At 45.5% G+C, this 18,914-nt stretch overlaps 1 protein-coding gene across 1 annotated transcript in view; it reads left to right on the forward strand.

Moving 5' to 3' along the window:
- LOC144782524 (zinc finger protein 398-like) overlaps positions 1-18,914 on the forward strand; it is a 69,430-nt gene that overhangs the window by 17,773 nt on the left and 32,743 nt on the right. Inside the window, exons 2-3 of the mRNA XM_078661932.1 lie at positions 1,578-1,704; positions 17,185-17,295. Coding sequence (XP_078518058.1) covers positions 1,578-1,704; positions 17,185-17,295 — 238 coding nt within the window. The remainder of the gene's footprint in view (positions 1-1,577; positions 1,705-17,184; positions 17,296-18,914) is intronic.

The following is an 18,914-nucleotide window of genomic DNA, read 5'->3' on the forward strand; positions in this document are numbered from 1 at the left end:
GATCCATCCAGAAGGATACAACTCCTCCGCCTGATAACGTTTCATTGACAACTCACAAAATCCAAACCGTGATTACTCACGGCTCTTTCACACCAATCGATGCGGCCAATCCTGATGCTGCTCTCACAAGCTTCACTTAGAGCCTCAGATGGGTGAATCTGCACTGGGCCGTGAGGGCTTCGCCCCGCCAGCCGTTGTGTACTATGCTGCGCCTGCTGTCCTTATGCCACGCCAAACCATAGTATCCCACGATACTGGTGCAGCTATTTATAGCTGCACAAACCTTCTGTATTGATTTCACAACTTCCTTTCCAAAAGAAAGGTGAAATCCTGAAGATTTGGGCTCTCTGCGATCAGGCCTGTTCGTGCCGAGACTCTGCCACCCGCTATGACTGGCAAAGCTGAGCTCCGGAGAACCGGGCTCTTCGTGGTACAGTGACCAGTAGCAACGACCGGCAATGCAAGGTCTGCACTACGGCAACGCGAAGCTCCAGCAATGACCATCTGCAATGCCCAACTGGCTCTTTGCTCTACAGGTATGACAGCCCGCACTGCCCAGCCTGCTCTTCGCGCTACAGATACGACATCCCGCACTGCCCAGCCTGCTCTTCGCGCTACAGATACGACATCCCGCACTGCCCAGCCTGCTCTTCGCGCTACTATGAAGACCATCCATGACTCTCTTCCTGTACCTTGCAACCTCCTCCACAGGGATGGCTCTCTTCACCCCAGACTTTGAGAAGGGACATTTTTCAGTGGGACTAACCGGGTCCCTGTAGCCAGTACCCACTCCCTCGAGGTAGGTCTAAACTTGTGATTTACTCCCGGTCTAACATGGTCAGGTGATTGTGAGTGGCAGTTTGTGCTGGTAGGTATCATATCTACTTAAAGTTTGAAATTGCATTCCCTCCGGTTCTGTTGATTTGTTTTTTGTCAATCTGGTATCATTTTATTGATTAAAATGTACTCTATATTTTTAAATCGGTGTGGGATTTTTCTTGTGTTGTGTTTTCACTTTGTTTGTGTGCTGCATTGATACTTTACACATTGCCTGACTGCTATTGTACCACCTACCAGAGGGTGAAGCATAGGTTAATATAGTGACGTTTGTGGTTCAGCATGACAGGGATTGTGATTGTTGGTTGTGTGGGGTGATTTTACCTGAGTGGGGGTTCCGCCTCACTCAACCAGTAACCCAATTTCTTACAAAGTTGATTCCACTTATTTAAGCGACCCAAAAGGCTCACATTCATATCATAAAGTCAACACTTGAAAAGTGGTCAGTTCAAGAGATTACGTTAATTCTCTTGGGCTGCATTTATACGGAGTTCTGATCGACAGGACTTCCTTGGTGCTCCCCGCTACGGAAATGTAATAGTAGCAGTTTGACTGCGCTTTGAGACCCTTACGGGTGAGTAGCGGCGCTATATAAACCCCTGATTGATTGATTGATAAACTACTTACCTGTAATCTCCATATGTTAATCGCACTCCGCTTCTGCCTCCTAGATTAATGTATTTAAATTAAGACATCGCCAGAGGATGTTCCTGAGATTCTCATGGTCCTTTCTTTTCCAGGTTCCGCTTACGTTCCAAGATGTCGCCGCCTGCTTCTCGGACGCGGAGTGGAAGCTGCTCCATGAGTGGCAGAAGGAGCTCTACATGAGTGTGATGAACGAAATCCACAAAGCACTGAGCTCCCTTGGTAACAAGACTTCCTCTTTACGGATTGCATGAAATGTGGTGCGCGTGGCCAGGCGTAGGCTGAGTGTTACGAAGACTATTTAAGTTAAATATGAATGCCTCATTACACTTTAAACACAATTTACAAACCTTGCTCTAGACATAAGTGGGTCCTGCTTCTATATAGGAGACTTGCACCTGAATGCCAAAGCTGTATTCACAAAGCATTTTTCTGTGAGAATTTAGGTTTAAGAGTGACCTACACCCATGTTCACAGGAGAAAGACGTGGGGCTACTCACGCAGGTAACCATGCACGCGAGTAGATCTACAATGGTAAGTTTACTCTTACACTTCGTTGTAAATTTACTACGGTTGGCTATTTACAAGCAAACATTTTCTAAAAAATGTTAGGCTTACACGTCTCCACCCCTTGAAATGATGGGAAAGAGACTCATTTATTGGTGGGAAGTAACTTCTTGAGTTCTCTGCCACCATGGCCGGGTTCTTCGTACGGCAAAGTAGAGCAAAGAGTTCGAGCCTAGAAATGTGTGCTGCTGGGAAACATGGTCTTTTTGACACAGCTGCCATCCTCCCACTCTGCGTGATCTTGAACAGAAAGGGCGCTGATTCACAAAGGTAAAGGAACACATGTAGATTTACTCCTGCACCTGGGTGTAAATCTACACTCTTGCTATTCACTATTTCCAAGGTTAGATTTAAACATCACAGTCGACTGACATGTTTCCACTCCCTGGTGCAGCCGTCTACTACATGATTTACGAGTGTAAGGTTACTACTAGTAACTTGTCACACATTTCAAATATAAATGGGAAATAATTTAACGTATTCATTATTAAACTAGAACGAATAAAATATAATAGTGCAGCACGTTAACTAATAAAAGTAAATGTGTATTTAGTAATTAATTAATCAAAATACATTTATTTAATGCCTATATACTCTTATTTATTTATATATATATATATAGTTTATTTTCTAAGTCAAAGGGCCTGATTGATACACTGCGAGTTGTAGTACGTAAAGTAGCCCCACCTACCTTTGCTGTAGGGAGATCCTCACTCATGTAGCTTAGGGTGACGTAAGAGGGTGTTTGGAGAGGGACAGACACCCACCCTCAGAAGAGTTATCCCATTGCTCTTTACAAATTGCACTTCTAAAGTTACTGCAGCCAACAAAAAACTGAAACAGTAATAAAACTACTTCCGCCCAGAGCTGGGATAATTCTGCCACCTCACGTGGCCACCAAAGGTACTGCAACACACTTCCACTGAAAGCAATGGAGGAAGTGACTTGCACTAGAACCCCATATGAAGTAATGTTAAAATTAACACATTTATTTTAATATTTTTTTAATAAAATATATAAACATAATTTAATGTTTAAAAAACGATATATAAATAATAAATACATATTATTTCATTATAAAGTATTTTAATAGCATGGTTTAATTGAAAAATAAAAGTAACTTACATTTTTAAATCAGTTGTTAAATTAATTAAAATTAACTCTACTCATAACTTTGTAATTTTTAGTATTCATAAAATAAGTGTAAACGTTGTCTAAGTGGGATATTTACTTTTAATAAGTATTTTAATTAGAATGTTTAATTTAATGTATTTAAATTAATTCAATATTCAATTCAAAGTTAAGTTAGAGGTGCTGGAGCATTTTCTAATTGTAGTCTACATTTAAAATAAAGACATACAATATATGAAATTAATTTTCATTAATGTTTAACTTCAAAATAGTTTATCTAAACATTTTTTTTAATTTCATTTTTAAAATAATTCCTATACTTTACCATATGCGGATCTCTGACCTAGTGGCAAAGATCTGAGCCTGCGTGCAAAAAGTTACGAGTACTAGCTTTACAAGTGTAACATCCCCTGTGTGTCAGGGAGTGGAGACATGTAAGTCTACACTCTTTAGTAAATTTGCACTTGGAAATGGTGAATTGCCAAAAGTAGTAGATTTATTACAAATTGTAAGAGTAGATTTATACGTGTATATTTACTTTGTGAATTGTCACAATCTTCTTTATTTAACATTAGTTCCTATAGAATGTTGTTTTAATTCCCTGCCTCCCTGATTTTCTATGAGAATGTGTTGCAGTTCCTCACTCCCAGGCGAGGCTGGAGTATATTTACTACTGCTATGTCACCTTTAGGACTGTAGTAACTTTATAAATGTACCTTGCGATTAGCAAATGATTTTCTCTTTTGTGGGTGGATGTTTATAAATATAGTTTTTTTTAATATATTCATATATATATATATATATATACTAAAATATAGGCTTTTTCTTGTGATCTCTACATAAAAAAGATAGAGCAGGCGGAGGTCTCTGACTGTACGATAGTGAATGGCATCTTATAGCACTCGAGTCGTACTACCGTAGTACGACTCTTGTACTACAAAATGCAGTTTGCAAAAAGGCTCCTAGATGAATGTCACCTCTGGGCCAGCACCAGGCGTGGTGGGCTGGGATGGAAGACCAGGCAGATAAAAGCCCCCCCCTTACGAAGACGCCTTTCAGGGCGAAGGCTGTGAATAGAGACACTTGCGTGTTGCTGCACTCGCGACAATGTACAGTAGAATAGGGCTTTAGAGAGGATAGACTTGAATAACACCCTGACTGTTACGTCCATCAAAGTGCATGGAAGCGGACTCCTTGCACCACACCGGCCTTGTCTCGACTCCACAGGCTATCATTAGGTTCCTTTCAGTCTAATGGTTTGAAAATCAGACCCCCACGAGAACCCCTTTGAGGCGGAGGAAGACTTGCTTCACAAGAGCTCTGCAAGGTCGGTGGGGCTGGTACCTTCCCATATGGATGCGGGGGTCTGTCAGTGGCGACCAAGGCTTGGGCCACTCTGCAATGCTCCACGGCTGCACACAAACGCAATGTCCACGGTGTGACCAGATGTGTCCTTTGGGGTGGAGACGGCTGAGAGGCTCTTGTCAGCTCCAGATCGTCCACTCTTTGTTCTGTCCACCCAGAGTTTGAAGTCCATTCTCATGATGATCTTGTGTGATACATGTTGGGTGGTCAGTGATAGATTTGTACTCCGGCCTATCCATCAGAGGTTGAAATCCCTTATAATGAGGACCTTTTTCTGTCGAGGATTGGGCGGTTGGAGATAGATGGGGGGTCTGTCAAGTGTGGTGGGTGCACTCTGCTTTGTGGTTCACTGCTGTTGCAATGGTGAGTGAGTACGGATAGTGAGTTGCAACGGCGAGTGAGGGCGGATAGTGAGTTGCAACGGTGAGTGAGGGCGGATAGTGAGTTGCAACGGTGAGTGAGTACGGATAGTGAGTTGCAACGGTGAGTGAGTACGGATAGTGAGTTGCAGTATTCATTGCACAAGTCGAGGTCTTTGAGTTGGATCAGTTCCACCCTCAGCCTCTTCCGCTGACTCTCTTCACCCTCATGGTTTTGTGATGGTTCATGCTTAGGATGTGTGAACACCTCATCCAATACCACTGATTTTGGGGGGGTGCTTGGTTGTTGCTGGTATATTAATAGGGCTGTGCCTTATGGGATACGTTGAAGCTCCACCTGGCATACAAGTGGCGATAATAGCAGCGTTGTGGAGTTGTGTGGGTGCATTCACAGGATTCACAACTTTCCTAGTCCTGTTACATGAGTGAAGGTCACAAAGACATAAAACTAGTGACACTACCTGGGATGTGTGTAGAATGACATGCTTCCTCGACATTGTTCTGCGAGTGCCAGTGAGTGTGTGACCGCAGTGCCTACAGGTTGAAGACTGATCTTCTAGTTTGAGTGGGATCGCAATGCCTACAGGTTGAACGCTGATCTTCTAGTTTGAGTGTGACCGCAATGCCTACATGTTGAACACTGATCTTCTAGTTTGAGTGGGATCGCAATGCCTACAGGTTGAACGCTGATCTTCTAGTTTGAGTGGGATCGCAATGCCTACAGGTTGAAGACTGATCTTCTAGTTTGAGTGTGACCGCAATGCCTACATGTTGAACACTGATCTTCTAGTTTGAGTGGGATCGCAATGCCTACAGGTTGAACGCTGATCTTCTAGTTTGAGTGGGATCGCAATGCCTACAGGTTGAACACTGATCTTCTAGTTTGAGTGTGACCGCAATGCCTACAGGTTGAACGCTGATCTTCTAGTTTGAGTGGGATCGCAGTGCCTACAGGTTGAACGCTGATCTTCTAGTTTGAGTGTGACCGCAATGCCTACAGGTTGAACGCTGATCTTCTAGTTTGAGTGTGACCGCAATGCCTACAGGTTGAACGCTGATCTTCTAGTTTGAGTGTGACCGCAGTGCCTACAGGTTGAACGCTGATCTTCTAGTTTGAGTGTGACCGCAATGCCTACAGGTTGAAGACTGATCTTCTAGTTTGAGTGTGACCGCAATGCCTACAGGTTGAACACTGATCTTCTAGTTTGAGTGTGACCGCAGTGCCTACAGGTTGAACGCTGATCTTCTAGTTTGAGTGTGACCGCAATGCCTACAGGTTGAACGCTGATCTTCTAGTTTGAGTGTGACCGCAGTGCCTACAGGTTGAACGCTGATCTTCTAGTTTGAGTGTGACCGCAGTGCCTACAGGTTGAAGACTGATCTTCTAGTTTGAGTGTGACCGCAGTGCCTACATGTTGAACGCTGATCTTCTAGTTTGAGTGTGACCGCAGTGCCTACAGGTTGAACGCTGATCTTCTAGTTTGAGTGTGACCGCAATGCCTACATGTTGAACGCTGATCTTCTAGTTTGAGTGTGACCGCAATGCCTACAGGTTGAACGCTGATCTTCTAGTTTGAGTGTGACCGCAGTGCCTACAGGTTGAACGCTGATCTTCTAGTTTGAGTGTGACCGCAGTGCCTACAGGTTGAACGCTGATCTTCTAGTTTGAGTGTGACCGCAGTGCCTACAGGTTGAACGCTGATCTTCTAGTTTGAGTGTGACCGCAGTGCCTACAGGTTGAACGCTGATCTTCTAGTTTGAGTGTGACCGCAGTGCCTACAGGTTGAACGCTGATCTTCTAGTTTGAGTGTGACCGCAATGCCTACAGGTTGAACGCTGATCTTCTAGTTTGAGTGTGACCGCAGTGCCTACAGGTTGAACGCTGATCTTCTAGTTTGAGTGTGACCGCAATGCCTACATGTTGAACGCTGATCTTCTAGTTTGAGTGTGACCGCAATGCCTACAGGTTGAACGCTGATCTTCTAGTTTGAGTGTGACCGCAGTGCCTACAGGTTGAACGCTGATCTTCTAGTTTGAGTGTGACCGCAGTGCCTACAGGTTGAACGCTGATCTTCTAGTTTGAGTGTGACCGCAGTGCCTACAGGTTGAACGCTGATCTTCTAGTTTGAGTGTGACCGCAGTGCCTACAGGTTGAACGCTGATCTTCTAGTTTGAGTGTGACCGCAGTGCCTACAGGTTGAACGCTGATCTTCTAGTTTGAGTGTGACCGCAATGCCTACAGGTTGAACGCTGATCTTCTAGTTTGAGTGTGACCGCAGTGCCTACAGGTTGAACGCTGATCTTCTAGTTTGAGTGTGACCGCAATGCCTACATGTTGAACGCTGATCTTCTAGTTTGAGTGTGACCGCAATGCCTACAGGTTGAACGCTGATCTTCTAGTTTGAGTGTGACCGCAGTGCCTACAGGTTGAACGCTGATCTTCTAGTTTGAGTGTGACCGCAGTGCCTACAGGTTGAACGCTGATCTTCTAGTTTGAGTGTGACCGCAGTGCCTACAGGTTGAACGCTGATCTTCTAGTTTGAGTGTGACCGCAGTGCCTACAGGTTGAACGCTGATCTTCTAGTTTGAGTGTGACCGCAGTGCCTACAGGTTGAACACTGATCTTCTAGTTTGAGTGTGACCGCAATGCCTACAGGTTAAACACTGATCTTCTAGTTTGAGTGTGACCGCAGTGCCTACAGGTTGAAGGCTGATCTTCTAGTTTGAGTGTGACCGCAATGCCTACATGTTGAACACTGATCTTCTAGTTTGAGTGTGACCGCAGTGCCTACAGGTTGAACGCTGATCTTCTAGTTTGAGTGTGACCGCAATGCCTACAGGTTGAACGCTGATCTTCTAGTTTGAGTGTGACCGCAGTGCCTACAGGTTGAACGCTGATCTTCTAGTTTGAGTGTGACCGCAATGCCTACAGGTTGAACACTGATCTTCTAGTTTGAGTGTGACCGCAATGCCTACAGGTTAAACACTGATCTTCTAGTTTGAGTGTGACCGCAGTGCCTACAGGTTGAAGGCTGATCTTCTAGTTTGAGTGTGACCGCAATGCCTACATGTTGAACACTGATCTTCTAGTTTGAGTGTGACCGCAGTGCCTACAGGTTGAACGCTGATCTTCTAGTTTGAGTGTGATCGTAAGGCCTACAGGTTGAACGCTGATCTTCTAGTTTGAGTGTGACCGCAATGCCTACATGTTGAACGCTGATCTTCTAGTTTGAGTGTGACCGCAGTGCCTACAGGTTGAACGCTGATCTTCTAGTTTGAGTGGGATCGCAATGCCTACAGGTTGAACACTGATCTTCTAGTTTGAGTGTGACCGCAATGCCTACAGGTTGAACACTGATCTTCTAGTTTGAGTGTGACCGCAATGCCTACAGGTTGAACGCTGATCTTCTAGTTTGAGTGGGATCGCAATGCCTACAGGTTGAACACTGATCTTCTAGTTTGAGTGTGACCGCAATGCCTACAGGTTGAACACTGATCTTCTAGTTTGAGTGGGATCGCAATGCCTACAGGTTGAACGCTGATCTTCTAGTTTGAGTGTGACCGCAGTGCCTACAGGTTGAAGGCTGATCTTCTAGTTTTAGTGTGACCGCAATGCCTACATGTTGAACGCTGATCTTCTAGTTTGAGTGTGACCGCAATGCCTACAGGTTGAACGCTGATCTTCTAGTTTGAGTGTGACCGCAATGCCTACATGTTGAACGCTGATCTTCTAGTTTGAGTGTGACCGCAGTGCCTACAGGTTGAAGGCTGATCTTCTAGTTTGAGTGTGACCGCAATGCCTACAGGTTGAACACTGATCTTCTAGTTTGAGTGTGACCGCAATGCCTACATGTTGAACGCTGATCTTCTAGTTTGAGTGTGACCGCAATGCCTACAGGTTGAAGACTGATCTTCTAGTTTGAGTGTGACCGCAGTGCCTACAGGTTGAACGCTGATCTTCTAGTTTGAGTGTGACCGCAATGCCTACAGGTTGAACGCTGATCTTCTAGTTTGAGTGTGACCGCAGTGCCTACAGGTTGAAGGCTGATCTTCTAGTTTGAGTGTGACCGCAATGCCTACAGGTTGAACGCTGATCTTCTAGTTTGAGTGTGACCGCAGTGCCTACAGGTTGAACGCTGATCTTCTAGTTTGAGTGGGATCGTAAGGCCTACAGGTTGAACGCTGATCTTCTAGTTTGAGTGTGACCGCAGTGCCTACAGGTTGAACGCTGATCTTCTAGTTTGAGTGTGACCGCAGTGCCTACAGGTTGAACGCTGATCTTCTAGTTTGAGTGGGATCGTAAGGCCTACAGGTTGAACGCTGATCTTCTAGTTTGAGTGTGACCGCAGTGCCTACAGGTTGAACGCTGATCTTCTAGTTTGAGTGTGACCGCAGTGCCTACAGGTTGAACGCTGATCTTCTAGTTTGAGTGGGATCGTAAGGCCTACAGGTTGAACGCTGATCTTCTAGTTTGAGTGTGACCGCAGTGCCTACAGGTTGAAGGCTGATCTTCTAGTTTGAGTGTGACCGCAATGCCTACAGGTTGAACGCTGATCTTCTAGTTTGAGTGTGACCGCAGTGCCTACAGGTTGAACGCTGATCTTCTAGTTTGAGTGGGATCGTAAGGCCTACAGGTTGAACGCTGATCTTCTAGTTTGAGTGTGACCGCAGTGCCTACAGGTTGAACGCTGATCTTCTAGTTTGAGTGTGACCGCAGTGCCTACAGGTTGAACGCTGATCTTCTAGTTTGAGTGGGATCGTAAGGCCTACAGGTTGAACGCTGATCTTCTAGTTTGAGTGTGACCGCAGTGCCTACAGGTTGAACGCTGATCTTCTAGTTTGAGTGTGACCGCAGTGCCTACAGGTTGAACGCTGATCTTCTAGTTTGAGTGGGATCGTAAGGCCTACAGGTTGAACGCTGATCTTCTAGTTTGAGTGTGACCGCAGTGCCTACAGGTTGAACGCTGATCTTCTAGTTTGAGTGGGATCGTAAGGCCTACAGGTTGAACGCTGATCTTCTAGTTTGAGTGTGACCGCAGTGCCTACAGGTTGAAGGCTGATCTTCTAGTTTGAGTGTGACCGCAATGCCTACAGGTTGAACGCTGATCTTCTAGTTTGAGTGTGACCGCAATGCCTACAGGTTGAACGCTGATCTTCTAGTTTGAGTGGGATCGCAATGCCTACAGGTTGAACGCTGATCTTCTAGTTTGAGTGTGATCGTAAGGCCTACAGGTTGAACACTGATCTTCTAGTTTGAGTGGGATCGCAATGCCTACAGGTTGAACACTGATCTTCTAGTTTGAGTGTGATCGTAAGGCCTACAGGTTGAACGCTGATCTTCTAGTTTGAGTGTGATCGTAAGGCCTACAGGTTGAACGCTGATCTTCTAGTTTGAGTGTGATCGTAAGGCCTACAGGTTGAACACTGATCTTCTAGTTTGAGTGGGATCGCAATGCCTACAGGTTGAACGCTGATCTTCTAGTTTGAGTGTGACCGCAGTGCCTACAGGTTGAACGCTGATCTTCTAGTTTGAGTGTGACCGCAATGCCTACAGGTTGAACGCTGATCTTCTAGTTTGAGTGGGATCGCAATGCCTACAGGTTGAACGCTGATCTTCTAGTTTGAGTGGGATCGCAATGCCTACAGGTTGAACACTGATCTTCTAGTTTGAGTGTGACCGCAATGCCTACAGGTTGAACGCTGATCTTCTAGTTTGAGTGGGATCGCAATGCCTACAGGTTGAACACTGATCTTCTAGTTTGAGTGTGACCGCAATGCCTACAGGTTGAACACTGATCTTCTAGTTTGAGTGGGATCGCAATGCCTACAGGTTGAACACTGATCTTCTAGTTTGAGTGTGACCGCAATGCCTACAGGTTGAACACTGATCTTCTAGTTTGAGTGTGACCGCAATGCCTACAGGTTGAACACTGATCTTCTAGTTTGAGTGTGACCGCAATGCCTACAGGTTGAACGCTGATCTTCTAGTTTGAGTGTGACCGCAATGCCTACATGTTGAACGCTGATCTTCTAGTTTGAGTGGGATCGTAAGGCCTACAGGTTGAACGCTGATCTTCTAGTTTGAGTGTGACCGCAATGCCTACATGTTGAACGCTGATCTTCTAGTTTGAGTGGGATCGCAATGCCTACAGGTTGAACACTGATCTTCTAGTTTGAGTGGGATCGCAATGCCTACAGGTTGAACACTGATCTTCTAGTTTGAGTGTGACCGCAGTGCCTACAGGTTGAACGCTGATCTTCTAGTTTGAGTGTGACCGCAATGCCTACAGGTTGAACGCTGATCTTCTAGTTTGAGTGGGATCGCAATGCCTACAGGTTGAACACTGATCTTCTAGTTTGAGTGGGATCGCAATGCCTACAGGTTGAACACTGATCTTCTAGTTTGAGTGTGACCGCAGTGCCTACAGGTTGAACGCTGATCTTCTAGTTTGAGTGTGACCGCAATGCCTACAGGTTGAACGCTGATCTTCTAGTTTGAGTGGGATCGCAATGCCTACAGGTTGAACGCTGATCTTCTAGTTTGAGTGGGATCGCAATGCCTACAGGTTGAACACTGATCTTCTAGTTTGAGTGGGATCGCAATGCCTACAGGTTGAACACTGATCTTCTAGTTTGAGTGTGACCGCAGTGCCTACAGGTTGAACGCTGATCTTCTAGTTTGAGTGTGACCGCAATGCCTACAGGTTGAACGCTGATCTTCTAGTTTGAGTGGGATCGCAATGCCTACAGGTTGAACGCTGATCTTCTAGTTTGAGTGGGATCGCAATGCCTACAGGTTGAACACTGATCTTCTAGTTTGAGTGTGACCGCAATGCCTACAGGTTGAACGCTGATCTTCTAGTTTGAGTGGGATCGCAATGCCTACAGGTTGAACACTGATCTTCTAGTTTGAGTGGGATCGCAATGCCTACAGGTTGAACGCTGATCTTCTAGTTTGAGTGTGACCGCAGTGCCTACAGGTTGAACGCTGATCTTCTAGTTTGAGTGTGACCGCAATGCCTACAGGTTGAACGCTGATCTTCTAGTTTGAGTGGGATCGCAATGCCTACAGGTTGAACGCTGATCTTCTAGTTTGAGTGGGATCGCAATGCCTACAGGTTGAACACTGATCTTCTAGTTTGAGTGGGATCGCAATGCCTACAGGTTGAACACTGATCTTCTAGTTTGAGTGGGATCGCAATGCCTACAGGTTGAACACTGATCTTCTAGTTTGAGTGTGACCGCAGTGCCTACAGGTTGAACGCTGATCTTCTAGTTTGAGTGTGACCGCAATGCCTACAGGTTGAACGCTGATCTTCTAGTTTGAGTGGGATCGCAATGCCTACAGGTTGAACGCTGATCTTCTAGTTTGAGTGGGATCGCAATGCCTACAGGTTGAACACTGATCTTCTAGTTTGAGTGTGACCGCAATGCCTACAGGTTGAACGCTGATCTTCTAGTTTGAGTGGGATCGCAATGCCTACAGGTTGAACACTGATCTTCTAGTTTGAGTGTGACCGCAATGCCTACAGGTTGAACACTGATCTTCTAGTTTGAGTGGGATCGCAATGCCTACAGGTTGAACACTGATCTTCTAGTTTGAGTGTGACCGCAATGCCTACAGGTTGAACACTGATCTTCTAGTTTGAGTGTGACCGCAATGCCTACAGGTTGAACACTGATCTTCTAGTTTGAGTGTGACCGCAATGCCTACAGGTTGAACGCTGATCTTCTAGTTTGAGTGTGACCGCAATGCCTACATGTTGAACGCTGATCTTCTAGTTTGAGTGGGATCGTAAGGCCTACAGGTTGAACGCTGATCTTCTAGTTTGAGTGTGACCGCAATGCCTACATGTTGAACGCTGATCTTCTAGTTTGAGTGGGATCGCAATGCCTACAGGTTGAACACTGATCTTCTAGTTTGAGTGTGACCGCAATGCCTACAGGTTGAACGCTGATCTTCTAGTTTGAGTGGGATCGCAATGCCTACAGGTTGAACACTGATCTTCTAGTTTGAGTGTGACCGCAATGCCTACAGGTTGAACACTGATCTTCTAGTTTGAGTGTGACCGCAATGCCTACAGGTTGAACGCTGATCTTCTAGTTTGAGTGTGACCGCAATGCCTACATGTTGAACGCTGATCTTCTAGTTTGAGTGTGATCGTAAGGCCTACAGGTTGAACGCTGATCTTCTAGTTTGAGTGTGACCGCAATGCCTACATGTTGAACGCTGATCTTCTAGTTTTAGTGTAACCGCAATGCCTACATGTTGAACGCTGATCTTCTAGTTTGAGTGGGATCGTAAGGCCTACAGGTTGAACACTGATCTTCTAGTTTGAGTGTGACCGCAATGCCTACAGGTTGAACACTGATCTTCTAGTTTGAGTGTGACCGCAATGCCTACAGGTTGAACGCTGATCTTCTAGTTTTAGTGTGACCGCAATGCCTACATGTTGAACGCTGATCTTCTAGTTTGAGTGTGACCGCAATGCCTACAGGTTGAACGCTGATCTTCTAGTTTTAGTGTGACCGCAATGCCTACATGTTGAACGCTGATCTTCTAGTTTGAGTGGGATCGTAAGGCCTACAGGTTGAACACTGATCTTCTAGTTTGAGTGTGACCGCAATGCCTACAGGTTGAACACTGATCTTCTAGTTTGAGTGTGACCGCAATGCCTACAGGTTGAACGCTGATCTTCTAGTTTTAGTGTGACCGCAATGCCTACATGTTGAACGCTGATCTTCTAGTTTGAGTGTGACCGCAATGCCTACAGGTTGAAGACTGATCTTCTAGTTTGAGTGTGACCGCAATGCCTTCAGGTTGAACGCTGATCTTTTAGTTTGAGTGTGACCGCAGTGCCTTCAGGTTGAACGCTGATCTTCTAGTTTTAGTGTGACCGCAGTGCCTACAGGTTGAACGCTGATCTTCTAGTTTGAGTGTGATCGTAAGGCCTACAGGTTGAAGGCTGATCTTCTAGTTTGAGTGTGATCGTAAGGCCTACAGGTTGAACACTGATCTTCTAGTTTGAGTGGGATCGCAATGCCTACAGGTTGAACACTGATCTTCTAGTTTGAGTGTGACCGCAATGCCTACAGGTTGAACACTGATCTTCTAGTTTGAGTGTGACCGCAATGCCTACAGGTTGAACACTGATCTTCTAGTTTGAGTGTGACCGCAATGCCTACAGGTTGAACGCTGATCTTCTAGTTTGAGTGTGACCGCAATGCCTACATGTTGAACGCTGATCTTCTAGTTTGAGTGGGATCGTAAGGCCTACAGGTTGAACGCTGATCTTCTAGTTTGAGTGTGACCGCAATGCCTACATGTTGAACGCTGATCTTCTAGTTTGAGTGGGATCGCAATGCCTACAGGTTGAACACTGATCTTCTAGTTTGAGTGTGACCGCAATGCCTACAGGTTGAACGCTGATCTTCTAGTTTGAGTGGGATCGCAATGCCTACAGGTTGAACACTGATCTTCTAGTTTGAGTGTGACCGCAATGCCTACAGGTTGAACACTGATCTTCTAGTTTGAGTGTGACCGCAATGCCTACAGGTTGAACGCTGATCTTCTAGTTTGAGTGTGACCGCAATGCCTACATGTTGAACGCTGATCTTCTAGTTTGAGTGTGATCGTAAGGCCTACAGGTTGAACGCTGATCTTCTAGTTTGAGTGTGACCGCAATGCCTACATGTTGAACGCTGATCTTCTAGTTTTAGTGTAACCGCAATGCCTACATGTTGAACGCTGATCTTCTAGTTTGAGTGGGATCGTAAGGCCTACAGGTTGAACACTGATCTTCTAGTTTGAGTGTGACCGCAATGCCTACAGGTTGAACACTGATCTTCTAGTTTGAGTGTGACCGCAATGCCTACAGGTTGAACGCTGATCTTCTAGTTTTAGTGTGACCGCAATGCCTACATGTTGAACGCTGATCTTCTAGTTTGAGTGTGACCGCAATGCCTACAGGTTGAACGCTGATCTTCTAGTTTTAGTGTGACCGCAATGCCTACATGTTGAACGCTGATCTTCTAGTTTGAGTGGGATCGTAAGGCCTACAGGTTGAACACTGATCTTCTAGTTTGAGTGTGACCGCAATGCCTACAGGTTGAACACTGATCTTCTAGTTTGAGTGTGACCGCAATGCCTACAGGTTGAACGCTGATCTTCTAGTTTTAGTGTGACCGCAATGCCTACATGTTGAACGCTGATCTTCTAGTTTGAGTGTGACCGCAATGCCTACAGGTTGAAGACTGATCTTCTAGTTTGAGTGTGACCGCAATGCCTTCAGGTTGAACGCTGATCTTTTAGTTTGAGTGTGACCGCAGTGCCTTCAGGTTGAACGCTGATCTTCTAGTTTTAGTGTGACCGCAGTGCCTACAGGTTGAACGCTGATCTTCTAGTTTGAGTGTGATCGTAAGGCCTACAGGTTGAAGGCTGATCTTCTAGTTTGAGTGTGATCGTAAGGCCTACAGGTTGAACGCTGATCTTCTAGTTTGAGTGTGACCGCAATGCCTTCAGGTTGAACGCTGATCTTCTAGTTTGAGTGTGACCGCAATGCCTTCAGGTTGAACGCTGATCTTCTAGTTTTAGTGTGACCGCAGTGCCTACAGGTTGAAGGCTGATCTTCTAGTTTGAGTGTGATCGTAAGGCCTACAGGTTGAACGCTGATCTTCTAGTTTGAGTGTGATCGTAAGGCCTACAGGTTGAACGCTGATCTTCTAGTTTGAGTGTGATCGTAAGGCCTACAGGTTGAACGCTGATCTTCTAGTTTGAGTGTGACCGCAATGCCTACAGGTTGAACGCTCCATGAAGAATCTGTACAAGGGGACGGCTGTGCGTTGTAGGGGTTTCGCCACCTGTGTCCCATTGGTTGTGCGCTGCTCACAAAGGGTCTGGTACAGACCAAAGTCTGTGGGTAGTAGGGTCCTGCGTGTCTGCAGGGAGTGGGGTCTCCGTGAAGACTTCTGTACATGACGATTGTTGTGCGTTGTAGGAGCGTGTTCACCCACATCTCACAGTCATGGTGCCTGGTTTGGTGAAAGTGACGTATTTTTGTGGACCGTCCTCTGACGTTTGATGCTGTGATCCTGGCTGGTAAAATATTTGCACATGAGCGGGTTCCTGTTTGGTGTAAGTGACTGAACTGACATCTGTTTATATGCAGGGGCAAACATTAGTTTTCGTAGGCATGTAACCTAACCATGCATGTTACATGGCATCAAGCATGTCATGTGGCCATAGCTATGTCACAAGCAGGCCACATGACTTCAGGCATGTAAATAACCATGAATGTTACATGACATCATACATGTTTTATGACCATAGCTATATCACTTAACCACATGCATCTCACATGACTTCATGCGTGCCATGAGACTTACGTCACAACACATGACCACAAACCTATCACTTGACTTCAAGCACATCATTTCATTTGACCGTAAGAATGTCACATGACTTTTGGCCTGTCTCTTGACGAAGCTCACCATGTGACCTCAGGCATGTCATATAATTGTATGACTTCAGACTTGTCAAGTGACTTCAAGCATGCCACATGAGGTCAGTTACGTTACATGAATGCAGACATGTGTAATTTCAGGAATGCCAGATTACCCCAAGTATGTCACATAACATCAAGCTTGTCATGTGACCGCAGGCGTGTCTTCAGAATCTCATGTATGCCATGATTTCAGACATGTCACATGAACTGAAGCATGTCACGAGACTTGAGGCATGTCACATGACTTCAGGCATTGCACATGTCTGCTTGAATAACAAATGATTGCAAGCATGGCATACAACAATTACCATGTCACATGATCCCAGGCATCACATGACTTCAGCCATGTCACATGACCTCAAGTAAATGACATTACTTCAGACTACCAGACAAGAACATGAAATAATGGCGCGGGCAGAGACCCTCCTCACGCAGCATCTGAACCTCCATGTATTGTAAGGCGAGAGATGAAACAAGGTGTGTAGGTTCGTCTTACAGCTGCACCTGTACTAGCGATGATTGAACGAGTGTCTGCTGGTATGTTGTGCAGCCCTCTTACCTGCAGAGATCAGTCCTCACTAACACTCAGTGTATACAGTCATGTGGTCTCATTTCCTGCCTCCAGCCGTCATCTGCATGAGACTCTGTCGATTTCATGGGGCGCTGGACTGACGTCATCCTAGTCTAGCTTAGTTTCTTATCATTGCACCTGTGGCTCACATTTATTATTTCTTTCTGTTTTCTTCTCTAAACAGGTCCCATTATTGCCACATCAGTGTTTTCACTAAAGGTAACGGATCAGAAAGAGCTGTGTCCAGCTGCCCCTCAGGAATCAGAGGGAAGACCCGGCGAAGATCACTCGAGAAGTAAGTGATGCGTAAAGCTACTTTACTTATACATATCGTAGGTAGCTGGCTCCCTACTCTAGTATATGAAAACGAGACATACTGTGCAGAGTCCAGGTATTCCATTACTAGTGGACAGGGGCTTGGTCTAGAAATCCCAAGGTGCTCTTCTACAGAAAAAACATAATATATGGCCTTATCTACCAATTTTAAACCCAATGATGGCCCAATAGCCATGATAAGTCAACCTCATAAGCACCCAGGGTAACAGCGAGGTTTATACGATTGCACAGATTGTAGGCTTATCAGAGAAAAGTGTTAGACATCTGCAATACACACCCAGTCAATAAATGATGCAACGACTCAAAAAGGAGTGCCACGCCAATTTATAAAAATAACACATAACTTTATATATATATTTAGGCACCAGAATAAATATGATCAGGTAAGAACATTTTTCAAGGGAACTACTAGACAAGGTGCATTTTTCAGAGGCTCTGCTGTTATCGTATGGGAGGAAAAACAAATATGGCATATAAGTTGTTTGCAGCGACTTACGCAACCAACCTCCTGGACTTAAAGCGAGTATCGGGCAAGGCCCAAGGCAGCACCAGCAGGTCCCCTTCAGCGGCACTAGGGCGGCCGGGTGCAATGGTGAAAACAGCGCCTGGTGGCCAGTCAATGGGGATCACTCTTCGTGAACAGAGGCTGCAGGTTTAGACTGGGTGGCCAGTCGGGCTGAACCAACAGGGGTTGTCAGGCCTCATTGTTATGTATGTATTCCATTTTATATGCAAACTGATATCGCATTTGCTCTCGTGCTTTGTCTCGCTCTCCTCCTCGCTCCTAGATTGCTTCCACTGTCTTGGTGTTCTAGACTGTGGGACAGTTGGAGAGCGGAGGGAAGAGAGTGGAGGTGTTTCTCTGCTGCGCCAATTATCTTGAATAAATCACCATTTACTACAATTCTGCGTGATTCCATCTTTACAATTTGGCGACTTGTGACCAGAAGAACCTACGGAACCGAACTTCGTCTTACATGGATTGATTTGGAACTATTTTACATCGTTTAGGTGCCACCTGCTGTCCATTGACTTAATCGCCCACTTCTGCGTGTGGATCTTATACAGGTCGTATATGCCTGTTAACTTGAATTTATTTACTAAATATTCTCTTCCCGCTGCTGTTTGTTTTGAACAAACAAACTGCCACTCTTGCACGAGCACCTTACCTCGGCTTCAAGAGTTTACAGCTCAGCAGAGTTCGCCTTGATGATTCTGCATTCTTTATTGAAGGACTGACGTGCGCATTACGTTCCTTGTGCACATTACGTGTGAGGTCACGTACTTTAACCCTTGCGTGCCGCCATTTTGGATGTGTATTTCATTACACTTCGGTGACACGCACACCTGCTGATCATTACGGTCGTGATCATTACGCGTTATTGCAGTCAATATTCTTTTGTAACGCGCGTACCTTCATCTCTGCTCGTACATATTTTCTGCAATTATGTTCTCGAGCAGCAGATGTTTATAAGGGTTTTGCATGCAGAATTCTCACCAAGAAGTTAACGCTGAAGTGCACACCTGTAATTGAATTTCGTGCACGGTGATGTGCACACCTATGATTAAATTGCAAAT

Source organism: Lissotriton helveticus, chromosome 9 (assembly GCF_964261635.1).
Source record: "Lissotriton helveticus chromosome 9, aLisHel1.1, whole genome shotgun sequence".
In the NCBI taxonomy this organism is placed as follows: Eukaryota; Metazoa; Chordata; class Amphibia; order Caudata; family Salamandridae; genus Lissotriton; species Lissotriton helveticus.